This window comes from Dendrobates tinctorius, unplaced genomic scaffold (assembly GCF_039654945.1).
Source record: "Dendrobates tinctorius isolate UK_male_01 unplaced genomic scaffold, ASM3965494v1 ptg000020l, whole genome shotgun sequence".
NCBI lineage: Eukaryota > Metazoa > Chordata > Amphibia > Anura > Dendrobatidae > Dendrobates > Dendrobates tinctorius.
The window spans coordinates 1,702,533-1,722,697 of NW_027361688.1; the positions used below are offsets into that span (position 1 = coordinate 1,702,533).

The following is a 20,165-nucleotide window of genomic DNA, read 5'->3' on the forward strand; positions in this document are numbered from 1 at the left end:
AGGTCTTTGGAGATGGACTTGTAGCCTTGAGATTGCTCATGCTTCCTCACAATTTGGTTTCTCAAGTCCTCAGACAGTTCTTTGGTCTTCTTTCTTTTCTCCATGCTCAATGTGGTACACACAAGGACACAGGACATAGGTTGAGTCAACTTTAATCCATGTCAACTGGCTGCAAGTGTGATTTAGTCATTGCCAACACCTGTTAGGTGCCACAGGTAAGTTACAGGTGCTGTTAATTACACAAATTAGAGAAGCATCACATGATTTTTCGAACAGTGCCAATACTTTTGTCCACCCTCTTTGTTATGTTTGGTGTGGAATTATATCCAATTTGGCTTTAGGACAATTCTTTTTGTGTTTTTTCATTTAAGACAAATTAAATGAAGATAATAATAACAAAGAATTTGTGTTTGCAATCATTTTCAGGAAGAAACTGAGGATTATCTGACAGAAATGTGACCATTTTCATAGTTTATTATACTTTGTGGTTCCGGATCCCGTCGAAGATTTCACATTATTGATGTAGGACATTAGATTTAGGGCTCACTCACACGTCCGATGTTCTTGTATGATTGCTATCCGTGGTTTTCGGGGATAGTACTCATTCCTGTGATATTCACTTTTCTGTAGACAGGTTCGATTTTGATCTGAGTGATGGATTCAGCTTAGGCAATGCAAGTCTATGGGGACTGTGAAAAAATGTGTACGGCGCTCGGATAATATTGCAGTGTTTTTATCCCGATTTTTAAAAATCACAGGGAAAAATCTAAGCATTTTTACAACAATTTTAGAAAATTCCAGCCAAAATGCAGGGAGGTTTCATTTTGTACCCGATGCCACCTCCATGCGTTTGGGCTGAAATTCTCTAAAATAGCTGTAAAAATTCACCGTTTACGTCGTGATTTTCAAAAATCATGCCAAAAACAATAACAGTTTTCCTGCATCTTGGGAAAATTGTGGCAAGAAAAACGCTGTGTGATTGCATTGTCGCCTCTACATAATTCACATAATTCTCCAGATAAGTACCATGACCGCGATATCAAACTCTTATTATTTGAAGGCTTAAAAAAATTGAGAACTTTGTAAAAAAAAAAAAAAAAAAGGTTTTCGTTGCCAGTTTTGAAGACCTGTAACTTTTTAAAAAATTTTCATTGATTTATACAGTGAGGTAACATTTTAATATTTTGGGGTACATGTATAATATTTTGAGCACTTTTATTGTAGGGCAGCACGGTGGCTCAGTGGTTAGGTCCTGGGGTTAAATCCCACCAAGGACAACATCTGCCCCTTGAGAAAGGCACCAGTGAAACGCGCGTCGGGGCGGGTGGGTCGGTCCAGTTAGGCGTTTCACTCTCCACAAGGTATTTATCTATTACACTGTGATTCTATGTTACATGTAAAAGGTTATCTATTCACCCTGCTGTGTCACCTGGTATGGATTGTGACCTATTGACTGGTTTCACCCATAATGTCCATCAGAATTCTTTTACCAGGACAACATCTGCAAGGAGTTTGTATGTTCTCCCCATGTTTGTGTGGGTTTCCTCCCATACTCCAAAGACATACTGATAGGGAATCTAATCACAACCAATTAAAAAGCAGCTTTCAACTTCCATTAGATAAAATGAAAGCCACAATCTGATTGGTTGTCCTGGGTCACCTGCTTCCTGTGCACCTATTATGTGTCCCCTGATGCCGTATATATGGGTAATTACAGCCTATGAGAGATCACAGTGCGGCACTTATCACCACAGAACCAGATGTTATCGGCGTACACCGGAAGTGAGCTGTGCACCGAGCTGAACGACCCGGAAGCTGCGTTCCACGGACCGGAAGTTCACTGCGCTTTGTCTTTATTGTCACAGCTGCTTGTTACAGTCCAGAGGCGGGGCCGGAAGTGCGTTCCAGTCGGGGCGGTTTGGTGGTGCTTGATCTCTGGCTGATGTGATCACTGTGTGTCTGCAGCCAGGACAGAGCAGCGACATGCGGGGCTGGTGGACGATCACCGCGCTGGTGCTGCTTGGAGGCTCCTGTGCGGCCTCTGCGGGTAAGAAAGGCCTGAGCCTGATGTGTGTCCCCCCCCACCCCCCAATACCGGGGTCTGTGCCCTCCTCCCCCCATTATACCGGGGTCTGTGCCCCCTCCTCCCCCCATTATACAGGGGTCTGTGCCCTCTCCTCCCCCCATTATACAGGGGTCTGTGCCCTCTCCTCCCCCCATTATACCGGGGTCTGTGCCCTCTCCTCCCCCCATTATACCGGGGTCTGTGCCCTCTCCTCCCCCCATTATACCGGGGTCTGTGCCCTCTCCTCCCCCCATTATACCGGGGTCTGTGCCCTCTCCTCCCCCCATTATACCGGGGTCTGTGCCCTCTCCTCCCCCCCATTATACCGGGGTCTGTGCCCTCTCCTCCCCCCCATTATACCGGGGTCTGTGCCCCCTCCTCCCCCCATTATACCGGGGTCTGTGCCCTCTCCTCCCCCCATTATACCGGGGTCTGTGCCCTCTCCTCCCCCCATTATATTGGTGCCTGTGTGCTTCCCCTCTTTACCTCCAGCATGCCTGTGCACTCCAACCCCCCTCCCCCCATTGTACCTGTGTGCTTCCCCTCCCCCCATTGTACCTGTGTGCTTCCCCTCCCCCCATTGTACCTGTGTGCTTCCCCTCCCCCCATTGTACCTGTGTGCTTCCCCTCCCCCCATTGTGCCTGTGTGCTTCCCCTCCCCCCATTGTGCCTGTGTGCTTCCCCCTCTTTTCCCCCCATTATACCATTACCTGTGGGTGCTTCCCCTCCCCCCACTGTACTGGGGCCTCTGTGCTCCTCTCCCAGTTTACCAGTATCCCAAAATAACAAGTTATTCCGTCTCCATGGAACTGTGGTCTCGATCTGTGGTGCTCGGTGTCGGCTCCATTCATCATATGTGGGCGATGAATGGAGTGGGGGATCGGGGCGTTCCAGTGGTCAGCCCCCAGTGATCAGCAGCTTATCCGCTATCATCTGTGTCCTTGTTTCAGGGGGTCTCTGTTTTGTAGGACAGCTATGGGTTGGAGGTCTCCGCTTGGCCGTCTGGGTGGAGGGCGACTTCTCTCATTGGATCGCTCTTCCGTTCCTCTCCATATAGCAGCATTGTCGGCCTCTATTAACGCGTTTCAGGCCCTGTCACAGGTCCCGTCATGTGTTTTGCTCCGAGCTGTTACTCCTCCCTGACTCCCAGGGTCCGTCCAACGACCACCACAGAAGTTCTAGGAGGAGGATGTAGCTCGTGCGTCCATTTTCTGGTGTTTTTATCATTTTAAAGGGACGGCTGCAATGTTCCTACTTAGATTATTTATGGTTGTGAAAATTCCCAAACTGGTTTTTTTTTTTTTTTGTTCCTCTATCGTGTCGGTGGCTGCCCCCCCTCGGCATCCATCAGGATGAATACAATGAGGTTACAGTGAGCGACAAGGATGTCGTATCTTGTCTGTCGGGGTTTTCCAGCTTTCTTTGTCGGGGAAACTCCTGGAAATTCCTGTCTTGGGGAGCCCCTCATCCAAAAAAGAAATATGCGAGTATTTTACGATCACAGTGCCCTCCCCATATAAAGTCAGAGCCCAAAAAGACAGACCCCCTCCCCCCGTGAGTAATTGGGGCCCCAGATGACTTTAGACTCCAAATTCAACCCATTAAGAAATATGGATCCCCGACTTATCGGGAGCCTGAATAAGTGCATTATCCAATCAGTGGGTGATCTGCGTAATGGATTCCATAGGAAATCAGCATTGAGAAAATCCTAGGTGGCACATAACACTAACGAAACATCCAGCCTTCCCCGCGTAGCTTCCCTTTTCAAACGTCTTCTCACAACTTCTGCAGTTTCATCGACCTTAAAAGCTAATTTTACTCCAGTATTTTCCCCTCAACAAAATTGCGGGTTCTGTGTCTTCTTGGGAAATAGTTTTCTTTTCTTACATAGAAAGTCAAATGACGTAAATATTATGTAATGTGATCACTGTGGGCATCATAGGATTAGGGCATACTATAATACTGCCCCTATGTACAAGAATATAACTACTATAATACTGCCCCTATGTACAAGAATATAACTACTATAATGCTGCCCCTATATACAAGAAAATAACTACTATAATACTACCCCATGTACAAGAAAATAACTACTATAATACTGCCCCCTATGTACAAGAAATTAGAATAGATCTACTATAATACTGCCCCCTATGCACAAGAATATAACTACTTTAATACTGCCCCCTATGTACAAGAATATGACTACTATAATACTGCTCCTATGTACAAGAATATAACTACTATAATACTGATCCTATATACAAGTATATAACTACTATAATACTGATCCTATATACAAGTATATAACTACTATAATACTGCCCCTATGTACAAGAAAATAACTACTATAATACTGCCCCTATGTACAAGAAAATAACTACTATAATACTGCCCCATGTACAAGAAAATTACTATAATACTGCCCCCTATGTACAAGAAATTAGAATAGATCTACTATAATACTGCCCCCTATGCACAAGAATATAACTACTTTAATACTGCCCCCTATGTACAAGAATATGACTACTATAATACTGCTCCTATGTACAAGAATATAACTACTATAATACTGATCCTATATACAAGTATATAACTACTATAATACTGATCCTATATACAAGTATATAACTACTATAATACTGCCCCTATGTACAAGAAAATAACTACTATAATACTGCAACTATATACAAGAATATAACTACAATAATACTGCCCACTATGTACAAGAATAGATCCACTATAATACTGCCCATATATACAAGAGTATCACTACTATTATACTGCCACTATATACAAGAATATCACTACTATAATACTGCCACTATATACAAGAATATAACTACTATAATACTGCCCCCTCTATACAAGAATAGATCTACTATAATACTGCCCCTATGTACAATAATATAACTACTATAATACTGCCCCTATATACAAGAATATAACTACAATAATACTGCCCACTATGTACAAGAATAGATCTACTATAATACTGCCCCTATATACAAGTATATAACTACTATAATACTGCCCCCTATGTACAGGAATATAACTACTATAATACTGCCCCATGTACAAGAAAATAACTACTATAATACTGCCCCCTATGTACAAGAAATTAGAATAGATCTACTATAATACTGCCCCCTATGTACAAGAATATGACTACTATAATACTGCCCCCTATGTACAAGAATATAACTACTATAATACTGCCCCCTATGTACAAGAATATAACTACTATAATACTGCCCACTATGTACAAGAATATAACTACTATAATACTGCCCACTATGTACAAGAATATAACCACTATAATACTGCCCCCTATGTACAAGAATACTGCCCCTATATACAAGAATATAACTACATTAATACTGCCCACTATGTACAAGAAATTAGAATAGATCTACTATAATACTGCCCCCTATGTACAAGAATATAACTACTTTAATACTGCCCCCTATGTACAAGAATATAACTACTATAATACTGCCCCCTATGTACAAGAATATAACTACTATAATACTGCTCCTATGTACAGTGAGGCAAAAAAGTATTTAGTCAGTCAGCAACAGTGCAAGTTCCACCACTTAAAAAGATGAGAGGCGTCTGTAATTTACATCATAGGTAGACCTCAACTATGGGAGACAAACTGAGAAAAAAAAATCCAGAAAATCACAGTCTGTTTTTTTTTTTCATTTTATTTGCATATTATGGTGGAAAATAAGTATTTGGTCAGAAACAAGCAATCAAGATTTCTGGCTCTCACAGACCTGTAACTTCTTCTTTAAGAGTCTCCTCTTTCCTCCACTCATTACCTGTAGTAATGGCACCTGTTTAGACTTGTTATCAGTATAAAAAGACACCTGTGCACACCCTCAAACAGTCTGACTCCAAACTCCACTATTGTGAAGACCAAAGAGCTGTCAAAGGACACCAGAAACAAAATTGTAGCCCTGCACCAGGCTGGGAAGACTGAATCTGCAATAGCCAACCAGCTTGGAGTGAAGAAATCAACTGTGGGAGCAATAATTAGAAAATGGAAGACATACAAGACCACTGATAAACTCCCTCGATCTGGTGCTCCACGCAAAATCCCACCCCGTGGGGTCAGAATGATCAGAAGAACGGTGAGCAAAAATCCCAGAACCACGCGGGGGGACCTAGTGAATGAACTGCAGAGAGCTGGGACCAATGTAACAAGGCCTACCATAAGTAACACACTACGCCACCATGGACTCAGATCCTGCAGTGCCAGACGTGTCCCACTGCTTAAGCCTGTATATGTCCGGGCCCGTCTGAAGTTTGCTAGAGAGCATTTGGATGATCCAGAGGAGTTTTGGGAGAATGTCCTATGGTCTGATGAAACCAAACTGGAACTGTTTGGTAGAAACACAACTTGTCGTGTTTGGAGGAAAAAGAATACTGAGTTGCATCCATCAAACACCATACCTACTGTAAAGCATGGTGGTGGAAACATCATGCTTTGGGGCTGTTTCTCTGCAAAGGGGCCAGGACGACTGATCCGGGTACATGAAAGAATGAATGGGGCCATGTATCGTGAGATTTTGAGTGCAAACCTCCTTCCATCAGCAAGGGCATTGATGATGAAACGTGGCTGGTCTTTCAACATGACAATGATCCAAAGCACACCGCCAGGGCAACGAAGGAGTGACTTCGTAAGAAGCATTTCAAGGTCCTGGAGTGGCCTAGCCAGTCTCCAGATCTCAACCCTATAGAAAACCTTTGGAGGGAGTTGAAAGTCCGTGTTGCCAAGCGAAAAGCCCAAAACATCACTGCTCTAGAGGAGATCTGCATGGAGGAATGGGCCAACATACCAACAACAGTGTGTGGCAACCTTGTGAAGACTTACAGAAAACGTTTGACCTCTGTCATTGCCAACAAAGGATATATCACAAAGTATTGAGATGAAATTTTGTTTCTGACCAAATACTTATTTTCCACCATAATATGCAAATAAAATGAAAAAAAAACAGACAATGTGATTTTCTGGATTTTTTTTTTCTCAGTTTGTCTCCCATAGTTGAGGTCTACCTATGATGTAAATTACAGACGCCTCTCATCTTTTTAAGTGGTGGAACTTGCACTATTGCTGACTGACTAAATACTTTTTTGCCCCACTGTACAAGAATATCACTACTATAATACTGCCCCTATATACAAGAATATAACTACAATAATAATGCCCACTATGTACAAGAATAGATCTACTATAATACTGCCACTATATACAAGAATATAACTACTATAATACTGCCCCCCATGTACAAGAATATTACTACTATAATACTGCCCCCTATGTACAAGAATATAACCACTATAATACTGCCCCTATGTACAAGAATAGATCTATACAAGAATATAACTACTATAATACTGCCCACTATGTACAAGAATAGATCTACTATAATACTGCCACTATGTACAGGAATATAACTACTATAATACTGCCCCATGTACAAGAATATAACTACTATAATACTGATCCTATATACAAGAATATAACTACTATAATACTGCCCCTATATACAAGAATATAACTACTATAATACTGCCCCTATATACAAGAATATAACTACAATAATACTGCCCACTATGTACAAGAATAGATCCACTATAATACTGCCCATATATACAAGAATATCACTACTATAATACTGCCACTATATACTTGTATATAGGGGCAGTATTATAGTAGTGATATTCTTGTATATAGGGGCAGTATTATAGTATTATAATACTGCCCCCTATGTACAAGAATATAACTACTATAATCAGAGGTCGCATTAACGCCTGTCTGGGCGTCTATGACGCACAGGCAGGCGAAAAAACGCCTTCAGATTAGTACGATACGTCCAGGGGTCCCCAACCGCCGGTCCGCGGCCCAGCACCGGGCCGTTGCAGTGCCCTTGCCGGTCCGCAGACAAAAGAGGAGCCGGGGGGCGGTACAGCAGCTGATACTCACCCTGCATCCCGCGGTGGCTTCATCCAGCGCTGAGCGGTCACGTGCTACCGCTCATTTAAGGTCATGAATATGGACGCCACTCATCTCCCATAGGCGTGGCATCCATATTCATGGACCTTAATGAGCGGTAGCACGTGACCGCTCCGCACAGGAAGAAGCTGAAGCGCCGCGAGATGCAGGGACGTGCAGCGACGGGAAGGAAGCTCAGAGACGTGAGGGTAAGTATGATGGGGAGGATGGGGGAGCCAAGCGGAGCCATAAATATAAGGGAGAGAGAGTGGGAGTGGAGCCATATACACAGGGGAGGGAGAGTGGGAGCGGAGCCATATACACAGGGGAGGGAGAGTGGGAGCGGAGCCATATACACAGGGGAGGGAGAGTGGGAGCGGAGCCATATACACAGGGGAGGGAGAGTGGGAGCGGAGCCATATACACAGGGGAGGGAGAGTGGGAGCGGAGCCATATACACAGGGGAGGGAGAGTGGGAGCGGAGCCATATACACAGGGGAGGGAGAGTGGGAGCGGAGCCATATACACAGGGGAGGGAGAGTGGGAGCGGAGCCATATACACAGGGGAGGGAGAGTGGGAGCGGAGCCATATACACAGGGGAGGGAGAGTGGGAGCGGAGCCATATACACAGGGGAGGGAGAGTGGGAGCGGAGCCATATACACAGGGGAGGGAGAGTGGGAGCGGAGCCATATACACAGGGGAGGGAGAGTGGGAGCGGAGCCATATACACAGGGGAGGGAGAGTGGGAGCGGAGCCATATACACAGGGGAGGGAGAGTGGGAGCGGAGCCATATACACAGGGGAGGGAGAGTGGGAGCGGAGCCATATACACAGGGGAGGGAGAGTGGGAGCGGAGCCATATATACAGGGGAGGGAGAGTGGGAGCGGAGCCATATACACAGGGGAGGGAGAGTGGGAGCGGAGCCATATACACAGGGGAGGGAGAGTGGGAGCGGAGCCATATATACAGGGGAGGGAGAGTGGTCGCGCAGGGCGCCCTCCATCCATAGCAAGGTCGCCTGTACGGTACTAATCCCCGGGGACTCGCAGGGGGAGGGGGGCTGTTATTGCCGCTGTGCTGAGGCCTGTGGCCAGTGACCTGTATGTGCATGCTGTTATCTGCCGGACTGCTATAGGCAGAGCCGACCACCGGTGTCTGGGGGCACTGATTTGTTTCCATTGTTATCATGGACAATGTGTACAATTGGGTCCTGAGCGTCAGCAATCATATGTGTAACAAATGGATTATGTCACTGAGGGGGCTGTGCAATGGTGTGTGTGTGTGTGTGTGGTGGTGGTCTGTGGAATGGTGTGTGTGTGTGTGGGGTGGTCTGTGCAATGGTGTGTGTGTGTGTGTGTGGTGGTGGTCTGTGGAATGGTGTGTGTGTGTGTGTGTGGGGTGGTCTGTGCAATGGTGTGTGTGTGTGTGTGTGTGTGTGTGTGTGTGTGTGTGTTTGGGGTGGTCTGTGCAATGGTGTGTGTGTGTGTGTGTACGCCTCCGTGGTGAAAAATACTCCTCAAAAATATTGGGAGGAGTATTTTTACTCCTCTGAAAAATATGTAGCGCGACCTCTGACTATAATACTGCCCCCTATGTACAAGAATATAACTACTATAATACTGCCCCCTATGTACAAGAATATAGCTACTATAATACTGCCCCTATGTACAAGAATATAACTACTATAATACTGCTCCTGTGTACAAGAATATAACTACTATAATACTGCCCCCTATGTACAAGAATATAGCTACTATAATACTGCCCCCTATGTACAAGAATATAGCTACTATAATACTGCCCCCTATGTACAAGAATATAACTACTATAATACTGCCCCCTATGTACAAGAATATAACTACTATAATACTGCCCCCTATGTACAAGAATATAACTACTATAATACTGCCCCCTATGTACAAGAATATAGCTACTATAATACTGCCCCCTATGTACAAGAATATAACTACTATAATACTGCCCCCTATGTACAAGAATATAACTACTATAATATTGCCCCCTATGTACAAGAATATAACTACTATAATACTGCCCCTATGTACAAGAATATAACTACTATAATACTGTCAGATTTTTTTCTTTTTTTAATGCATTGATCTGAGGTCCAGGTCAGCGCTGGATCCATATTAATTGTTGCGGTCTTCTATTTCCAGGACTCGCAGAGGTGTCAGTAGGAAGGTTTGTGGACATTACACTCAATCATTCGTCCCCCACGGAGTTCGTTCTACATAACATTCCCAGCAATGTCTCCTTCATCCTATTCCAAGTGCACAGTCAGTATGCGAACATGACACTGTCTGTCAGCAAGGTGCGTAACCCCCATGAACTGTATTGCCTTTTCCAGAGCTGCACTCCCTATTCTTCTGGTGGATTCACTGTGTGCACAGATTACCCATCCTGCAGTAGACTCCAGAGCTGCGCTCACTGTAGCTATTTTCTTTCTTTTCTCTTTTAGGTCCCAACCATTAATGCCTCTGAGACAGGCAGTGACGCCGGCCTCCTGAGCGTCCTCACTCCCAGCCAGACCTCGTGCTCCTGGTACCTGGACACGTCCTCCCCGGCTCTACTGCTGGCATCGGTCATCACAGTTTCATACTCCGAGCGAGGTACAGATCTGTCTTACTCCATTTCTCTGGGTCACATCTTGTAGGAGCTGGCACAGCAGCCATATTGGTTGCCACTCGGCTTTCCTAGACACAACCCTTTCCTGTCCACAGACCCCATCCCTGGCGCCTGTAACTTGGAGTTCAGTTTGGACATCGACCCGAACGTGCACCTGCAGTACAACCTGTACGAGACGGTGATTGTGTTTGCTCCGGCTAACTTGGGCCACACCAGGTACGGGTCATATTGGTGTCCTAGAGAGGAGGGCGGGCGTCAGTCAGGGTGATACCGTCTGATTCTTCCCTGTAGAGCGGCGCAGCCTCCGCCCTGCGATGTCCAGACAGGCCAGGACTCACGGTTTCGCCTCCAGTATGACATCTACCAGTATTTCCTGCCGGAGAACAATCTGAATGACTCTGTGCTGCTGGCACATTTGCAGAGGATGTCCATGGTGCCGCAGATCTCCGCCAACGGGGTCAAGGTAAGAGGGTACTGAGGAGTCACACACTGAGCCTTACATAGTGGTAGGGGAAGTGTTTCCCAGCAGCGCTGAGTATTTCAGGATATGGGGTATTGTTGACGACATCTGTATCCCTGATGGTTGGGCGTAAAGGGGTTGGCGACGGCGTCCCTTGTGGTCTAGGGCAGAGAAGGGATTATCATCAGTGTTACTGGGGGTCTAGGACAGAGGAGTTACAATCGGCTTCACTGGTGGTTTATGGCAGAGAAGGGGTTAGCGTCAGCATCTCTAGTGGTGTAGGGCAGAGAGGGAGTTGGTGTCGGCATCTCTGGTGGTGTAGGGCAGAGAGGGAGTTGGCGTCGACATCTCTGGTGGTGTAGGGCAGAGAGGGAGTTGGCGTCGGCATCTCTGGTGGTGTAGGGCAGAGGGGGAGTTGGCGTCGACATCTCTGGTGGTGTAGGGCAGAGAGGGAGTTGGCGTCGGCATCTCTGGTGGTGTAGGGCAGAGGGGGAGTTGGCGTCGGCATCTCTGGTGGTGTAGGGCAGAGGGGGAGTTGGCGTCGGCATCTCTGGTGGTGTAGGGCAGAGAGGGAGTTGGCGTCGGCATCTCTGGTGGTGTAGGGCAGAGGGGGAGTTGGCGTCGGCATCTCTGGTGGTGTAGGGCAGAGGGGGAGTTGGCGTCGGCATCTCTGGTGGTGTAGGGCAGAGGGGGAGTTGGCGTCGGCATCTCTGGTGGTGTAGGGCAGAGGGCGAGTTGGCGTCGGCATCTCTGGTGGTGTAGGGCAGAGGGGGAGTTGGCGTCGGCATCTCTGGTGGTGTAGGGCAGAGGGGGAGTTGGCGTCGGCATCTCTGGTGGTGTAGGGCAGAGGGGGAGTTGGCGTCGGCATCTCTGGTGGTGTAGGGCAGAGGGGGAGTTGGCGTCGGCATCTCTGGTGGTGTAGGGCAGAGGGGGAGTTGGCGTCGGCATCTCTGGTGGTGTAGGGCAGAGGGGGAGTTGGCGTCGGCATCTCTGGTGGTGTAGGGCAGAGGGGGAGTTGGCGTCGGCATCTCTGGTGGTGTAGGGCAGAGAGGGAGTTGGCGTCGGCATCTCTGGTGGTGTAGGGCAGAGATGGAGTTGGCGTCGGCATCTCTGGTGGTGTAGGGCAGAGAGGGAGTTGGCGTCGGCATCTCTGGTGGTGTAGGGCAGAGGGGGAGTTGGCGCCGGCATCGCTGGTGGTGTAGGGCAGAGAGGGTTAGCGTCGGCATCTCTGGTGGTGTAGGGCAGAGGGGGAGTTGGCGTCGGCATCTCTGGTGGTGTAGGGCAGAGGGGGAGTTGGCGCCGGCATCTCTGGTGGTGTAGGGCAGAGGGGGAGTTGGCGCCGGCATCTCTGGTGGTGTAGGGCAGAGGGGGAGTTGGCGCCGGCATCCCTGGTGGTCTGCATCAACTCACGCTGCAAAAAAACAAGCCGTTCCATGACTGTCAAGACGAAATATTGAAAAATTATGGCTCACAAAATGTCGATGCAAAACTTTTGCAACAAAGAGCATCTTTTAGTGTATGACAGCAGACAAACATAAAAACCTAATATAAATCTGGTAACACTGTATAAACGCACTGACCCAAAGAATAAAGTCATCTAATCACTTATACTGCACGAGGAACGGCATAAAAAAACAAAATCAATTCTTCACCTGCTGTTGATTTGTTCAGTCTGCCTCCCGAAGATCACAGTAAGGCTCGGTGCACATTTATCCTGCGCTCTACGCTGAACGCTTGCATCGGGGGGTTTCCGTGTAAATCTGTAAAGTATGTAATTCAGATGGAATCTCTGGTGGCGGAAGATTCCCTATAATGAGGCAGATGGAGGCACTGTGGACGCAATCTGGCCTATGATCTGGCGGTGTCCGTCTTTTTAGGATTGCGTAAAAATGCTGTCCGCCACAGTTTTGTGCACTTGTGAAAGACATCACTAAACAGAGGCCAGATGGAGTGCAGAGTAACTCTGCTGCCTCATTATAGTGAATGGATCCCTCAGTTTTCATCTGAATAGCGTCATTCTAAGATTTAAATGGATGCGCTAAAGTAAGTGCTCAGCATGGAGTGCCGGATAAATGTGGGTGGGTTAGGGCAGAGAAGGGTTTAGTGTCAATAGTCTCTGGTCTAGAGCAGAATAGGGCTTAGCGTTAGTATCCCTGGTAGTCTACGGCAAAGAAGGGGTTAGCGTCGGCATCCTTGGTGGTCTACGGCAAAGAAGGGGTTAGCGTCAGCATCCCTGGCATTTTAGTGCGGAGAAAGGCCCTAGCAGCGTCCTACGGCAGACACTGCTGAATCCTTCTGATGGGGCTCCTCTGTTATGTTCGCAGCTGGCTACTCTGACTTCCAACGACAGAACCACCATGTCCTTCTCCTCGGTCCCCGGACAAGGAGTCATCTACAACGTGGTGGTCCATGATCCCGTGCTGAACACGTCGGCCGCCTATGTTCCCGTCCACACGTACGCCTGCAACTTCACTGCAGCCATGGACAGCTGCTCCACCCTGGGTAAGGGAGAGCAAGGGGTGGTCAGTAGGATGTGCCCATTTCGGGGTCCTCACCGTTGGGCCCCGCAACATTTATAATATTCTCTTCCCTTTGCAGGTAAAGTGTCCACCAAAGTCTTCTTCACGTTGTGCGCCGTCTTCGGTCTCCTCATCTGCTTCTTCGGCCACCGCAGTCTTAAGCTCGGTGAGTCCTCCACTGTGTCCTTCATCCTCCGTGTGTCTGAGGCCTCTACTCCCTCAGGACGGTCATCATCTCTGCCTTTTCTCCCCAGGTTTCTTCTGCATGGGGTTTATAATCTTCGGATTCTTCATCTTCCTCCTCCTCACAAGCGTCACACATCTCAACCACGATGGTAAGACTTTGTGTTTTCAGGAAGTAGATGTCAGCCACGTTCCTTCAGCTGTTCCTCCTGGCACACAGTGTGTGGTGGGGTCTCTCTCGCTATTCCTGTCACTGTGCTGAGAGGGACTGGTCTATATCGATGGAGTATCACACAGTCCAGCGTCAGAGCCTTCACCCGCCACCATTTTTCTCTCCGCAGCTCGTCTGTTGCTGACAGCGCTGGCCGGGGTGGTCGGGGGGATCCTGCTGGCCGGTTACTGGTGGAGATTCGGCTGCATTTACCTCTGTATAATGTTTGTGGGGTTGGTGCTGGGATTCCTGGTGTCGTCCATTGTGTTCTTCACCCCAATAGGTAAAGTATAAAGTCTTAAAACGGCAGAAGGTTGCTTTCATTATTAATACCGTTGTGAGTATGCAGCACCCAGGCAGATCTATGTGTCTCCATAGTTAGACTACAAACACCTTTGTGTAGTCCGATCCTGCAGCCGTATGTTATCTGGGAAGAGAGTGGCACACAGCTGCAGGATGGGACCATGTGAGGTGTGTAACCATGGAGACACAGTCCTGCGTGAGAGCTGCATGCACAAAACGGGACATTTTAAAATCAACTCTGTATCAAAGCAATACAGAGGCTGCAGATAACAAGCTTCAGAAGCTTTCATGCATAAGTGGGGGGTGGATTCGCTCCTTAACCCTACAGAGTCAGCGGTGATCTCCACCCGCAGCATACGAACTGTGCACTGATGTGCCGCAGGGTCAGACCTGTCAATCACTCTGCAGCCCCGCCCACATCTTTATACAGTTCTTTTTCCCCTTGTGGACAATCCCTTTAAGGCAGCCCTTTTAACTTTTGTCTTTTCCGCAGGCGAATATTCCTCCTTCCGGAACGACACCATATTCTGGCTGACGTTCGCCTGTATCGCCCTGATGGTGCCGGCGTTTCTGCTCCCCTTCCCAAAAACGGTGAGTGTTAAGAGGACGAGATCCCTTTAAATAAATTTGTGCATTGCCATGTACTGCCCTTCCCGACCCTGGGAATAAGGAAAGCTGGACCGTGAGAGTGGCTGCCGCCGTCACGTGAGGTCATCCGCGTGTTGCTCAATTAACTGTTTCTCGTGGGTAACGGTACGCAGCTCACATGACGAGAAGTGGCGTCACGGCGCCACCTTGTGGCCGATTCCACTTGTGCAATACATATATTTTTTTCGTAGTTTTCTGCATGATGTGTCAGACAGGTCACATGTCAGCGCACGACACAAAGGTCAGTGGAAATCATGTGAAAAGGGTGTCGACCAGCCGCGGCTATGAAAGGAGAACTCCAGCATTATGTATATATTAGATGTAATATACTTGAATAAGTATACACGCCCTGTTGTGGGTACTGATGGGATTTCTCTCCTCTTCCGACAGCTGAACATCCTGAGCTGCGGTGCGGTCGGCTCCTATGCGGTGGTGCTGGCGATTGACAGCTTTGTGTACACCAGTCTCAGCTACATCACGTTAAATGTCCTGAAGAGGGCGCTAAGCAGGGACTTCAGCTCAGCCTATAGCAGCGTGCCGTTCCAGAGAAACGGTAAGTGCGACGACGTCCGCAGTCACATGCGACCATTGCTGTAGTGTAAATCATGGAGAAAGGGGCCAGAGCTGCAGTGTAAAATGGGGAAGCTATGTAGTGTCCAACCCACAGGATCAAATGGCAGTTCTGCCCATCTCCTTTCCCCTTGTGATTTACACTGCAGCTCTTACCACCTCATACCCTTTGATTTACACTGCAGTTCTGCTCCCCCTGCTGGCACCACGTGTAGTCAGTCCAGGACGGGACACAGTTCCCCAAAAATATTTGGCTCCTCTTCGCAGCCCTAATGTCTTTCTCTCATCTCCTCCGCAGACTTCATCATCATGGCAGTATGGATGATCCTCGCAGTCAGCGGCGTCATCACCCAGCTCTACCGGGAGAGGGAGCGGCCTGCGTTCCCCCCGACCCCCTACGTGGTGTGGAAACGTCGGCGGGAGCGGCGGATCACCAACATCCTGGATCCCAGTCACCACCTGCCACCCCTGAAGGATCGTATCCGGGCCGGCCTGACGCAGTTCAGAGATTACTTCCGCCAGCCGCAGTCACATGGGGAGAGGACGCCCCTGCTGCTATAGCCGAAGGCTGGACTTGTCACAGTTGCAGGGCGTTGCCTGCTCAGATGTTTACATAGGACTGCACAGGGGCAAGACTCAGTATTAAGCTGCGCCGTCTTCCCACTGACTACTGACGTCATTAGCTGCTTTATATGATGGCAACCCAAAGTGTTTATCGTGTTTTTAGAGAGGTTCTCCCCAGAAATCTGATTACTGAAGCCGCCCATGATGGCGGAACGCTCGTGGTGAGTAGCGCTCCTACTACAGCCGTGCTGTCTGCTCAATGCCAGGTAGCTAGGTGAAAGGCCTGACCATCTGCCTGCGGCCAGGTCCTGGCACTTCTCCCATCCTGCTTTATTAATCAGATTTTTTTTCTACAAGTGGATTACCCCTTTAAATAATGCCAGATACTTGTAATTTCACAGACATTCCTCCAGTGTTGCACATTTCTTCATATTTTTTTTTTTTCTTTTTTTTTTTTAGAGCTTTTATACCACAGTAGCGACTTTGAAACACTATGGTGGTGCTATACCATTTTTTTTTTTTTAAGGGGGTCCTCCGGCAGTTTATAAAACTAAGATTAAATACCCATGTCTAATGGAGATTACAGCTCTATTTCATAAAACACTGGCGTGCCCCTTTAAGGGAGGGGATCAAACAATCAGGAGAATGGCGTTTTTGGTTGAATAATTGCAAACCACAAGTCCCAGCATGCGCTAACAGCCCGGGGAATGGCTGGGAGTTGTGATTTTTGCAGCAGCCAGAGGTTGGAGACCGCCGCTCTTCTATTACGGGGGTGTCTCCGGAATCTTGCTGACCCCCCCACCTGCTCGGTTACCCGCCTTATACCACTATCACGGACGCTTCTCTCAGGGCTCGCTCCGCACTCCCCTCCCCAATAATAACCGTGTCTCTTCTGTGCGTTTTCGTATTCTGAATTTTTTTTTGTATGTAAAGTTACTGATAAAAATAAAGTATTACTCGGTGTCATTTCCAGAAATGTCACTTTTGCTTTTTTTTTTATTTTCTTTTTTTATTTAATGGGACCTTGTGCGCAAAAAAAAAAAATTAAAAACCATAACTCTACCTCTGAAATAAGCTCAGAGCAGTTAGGAAAGAGCCTGATTCTGACGATGTCACTTACTGGGCTGCTTGCTGTAGTTTTGATAGAATCCCTGTTTTCTCCTTCCCCATGACGGCACCACAGAGAGGGGAGATTCACCCTTCAGGGACAGGAAACCTACACATAAAAGGGCGGTACCTCTCCCTCACATCTGTTGGTTTCCTGTCCCTGACGGGGAACCTTTAGTTCGGCGTACCTGAAGAGATCCGGAAGAAGATGGTCCACGCCCGGTCAGTCCAGTTCAGGCAGTGGGGAGGCCGCGGTTGGTGCGGTGCTCTGAAGCCACCACTGCTGGGACTGAGGGGTCTTGCGGGGGTAGCGCAGCTGTCACCAGATTTGGGTGCATGGTCTCCGGTTGGCGTACCCGTGAAGCGCCCTGATGATGCTGCCGGGGCGGTCAGTGCAGAGGAGGTACTTCCTGGGCAGACCAGAAGTAGGGCTGAGGATGCCGGGCGGCAGACTTAAAAATTGGGGGAAAGCGTGGAGTCGCTCCTTGCTACAAGCGGTCTCCGGCATGATGGAGGGGCAGCAACCTAAGAGGCATGTTTTTGCAGGCAAGCGAAGCGGACGTTCCAGCAGCGCAGCAGAAAATCTGTCACGATGGTGGACAAATCTCCATCCTCTAAAGTCCACTTAATGGATCCTATTCCTCCAGAAACTGTACCCGCGGCTGCGTCTGGTGAGTGATCTTCGTGAAACTTCACCTCGTAATTGGGGTTCCCTTCTATTCTTTCATTATTCAGAGAAGGAAGAGATGGGGAAAATCCAAGCACAGATGTTGCCTCATCTATAGCAAAGAATTACCAGTTACGTGGGATAAGGGACTATGTCGTTACTGCATAGAGTAAGTGTTGTGTGAAGAAACCCCAGACTTCACTTCCGAGTTGAGATCCGTGGTCGAATCGGAGGTGGAAATTGCCTTTAGATCTTTCCCACAGGGGGGATAAGGTCAGAGAGCCCGCCAAGTACCCCCAGTCCGAGTCCTCTAGCTCCGAGGAAAAAGACTCGGATATATCAGATTCTTCCTCATCCTCGGACGATGGAATGGGGGTGGGACGCCACTGGTTTAATCTAGAGGTGGTAGAAACCCTGGTTAAGGCGGTAAGATTCGCTATGGGGGTGATAGACCCTCGCCCTGAAAAAACAGTACAGGACGTAATGTTTGGGGGGGGGACTGGGCTAGAGGAAGCGGAGAGCATTTTTATTCGGTCGTCCATGACAGCACCACCTGAGAGAGGGGATCTGCCCTCCAGGAACAGGAAATCCTACAGATACATAAGGGCGGCACCTCTCCCACGCATCAGTTGGTTTCCTGTTCCTGGAGGACAGGATTCCCTACAGATCATGCCATCATGGATGAAGGAATCCCCAGGCCGGCTGTCTGACTCAGGTAGCGGTGGGGTCTCCTACCTCGGGCAGTGCGGAGTCCCCTGGAAGCGTCACGGTGGCCCGGGTAGGGTTCCACGTCAGTGTGCGGGGCAGGTGGGAGCGGGGTCCGGCGGATGCCAGTCTCCTGGGCCGGCAGGTAAGTATGGATCCTCCCCCGGGACCTTGGTCCTGCTGGTGCGGTCTCCCTTCGTCTGGGCCGCGGGCGTGCGGCTGTGCGGGGTCGGGCGCTGGTGGCCTGCGCGTCCCCTCAGACCGGAAGTGACGCAGGGGGCGGGACCGGAAGTCGGATGCCGGCCGGCTTTTTCTCCCCGTGCGTCGCCGGGCGCAGCGGCACACTGACAGCGGCGGGGGGGGGGGGGGTCCATCGGGAAGTACCCATGGACATCGGAGGGGGGGGGGGTGAGAATCAGCCCCTGGCCATGACACCTGTGAACCTGGATTGCCAGGGGGAGAAGAGGGCACAGAAGCACTGCAGAGCGGCTTCAGCTCAGGTGCAGGAATGGACGGGCCGTAGGCTCCCGTGGCCCAGCTGGCCCGAGAGCAGGAACGTACCTCAGAGAGGTCCCAAACCAGCTCCCAGCAAAAGAAAAAACGAACTGGACAATCCGGCCATAGAAGTTCCTCAGGGCCGAAGGATCCAGCTCGCGCCCCCCCCCCATTCTTCGTGAATGTGCCCTGATGCAGTGTTCCGCTTATGTTTTCCTCCTATAGGGGAAGAAATGCACAGACAAGGCTAAAAACAGGGAATACGCCCTTTGCAAATGCCCCTTGCCGGATGCCTACCCTAAAAGGCTGTGCCAGTCATGCAGACGGTTAAAAAAAGGGGGGCATAGTACCAAAAAATTACCAGGCATACTTCCTTACTCTGTCCCCCCTCCTGTGGGTGGCGGAAGAAACCCCTGACTTCGCCTATTAGTCTAAAGGAAATTATTAGGATGGAGGTTAAAGCCCTAAAATCTGTACCCCAGGGGGAGTCGTCTAGGAAGAGAAAGAGAGCAAGTTTCTCAGGGTCTTCAGCTGACCCTAGAGGAAATGAAGACTCCTCAGAGCCCTCCACCTCCGCGTCTGCATCCTCTTCAGAGGGAGACGCTAGTCGTTTCTGCCTAGGTCTGGAACAAGTGGACAAACTAGTCAAGGCAGTCAGGGCTACCATGGGGGTAACGGACACAAAACCAGAATGGTCAGCGCAGGACCTAATGTTCGGGGGTTTAGACCCCAGGAAACGTAAGTTGTTCCCGTTAAACGACAAGGTCCAAAATTTGATTAATAGGGAATGGAGGAAACCAGAAAGGAAAGGCTCCCTACCACCAGCTTTTAAACGGCGATATCCCTTTGAGGAGCCCGTGGTAAATAAATGGGACAGCCCCGAAATTGGATGCAGCAGTGGCTAAGGCGTCCAAAAAATCCGCTATCCCCTTTGATGAGATGGTCTCTTTAAAGGATCCGCTGGATAAAAAGGCGGACTCCTACTTGAAAGGCACATGGGAAATGTCGGCTGGCGCCCTGA

The 20,165-nt window shown here is 48.7% G+C and overlaps 1 protein-coding gene across 1 annotated transcript; it reads left to right on the plus strand.

Moving 5' to 3' along the window:
• Nucleotides 1-1,742: 1,742 nt before the first annotated feature.
• Nucleotides 1,743-17,151, plus strand: TM7SF3 (transmembrane 7 superfamily member 3). The gene is made up of 12 exons (XM_073567431.1): nucleotides 1,743-2,047; nucleotides 10,244-10,398; nucleotides 10,546-10,696; nucleotides 10,808-10,928; nucleotides 11,004-11,175; nucleotides 13,497-13,674; nucleotides 13,771-13,857; nucleotides 13,946-14,026; nucleotides 14,216-14,368; nucleotides 14,882-14,979; nucleotides 15,427-15,589; nucleotides 15,905-17,151. The coding sequence occupies exons 1-12, from the start codon at nucleotides 1,984-1,986 to the stop codon at nucleotides 16,165-16,167; spliced, it is 1,686 nt and encodes a 561-aa protein (XP_073423532.1). The 5' UTR covers nucleotides 1,743-1,983; the 3' UTR covers nucleotides 16,168-17,151.
• Nucleotides 17,152-20,165: the final 3,014 nt, after the last annotated feature.

Bases quoted from the DNA above. Each gene is read 5' to 3' on its own strand.
- TM7SF3 (XM_073567431.1), top strand. From the start codon at position 1,984: ATGCGGGGCTGGTGGACGATCACCGCGCTGGTGCTGCTTGGAGGCTCC. The intron at 10,929-11,003 runs GTACGGGTCATA...TCTTCCCTGTAG, and splicing joins GCTAACTTGGGCCACACCAG to AGCGGCGCAGCCTCCGCCCT. The intron at 15,590-15,904 runs GTAAGTGCGACG...TCTCCTCCGCAG, and splicing joins CGTGCCGTTCCAGAGAAACG to ACTTCATCATCATGGCAGTA.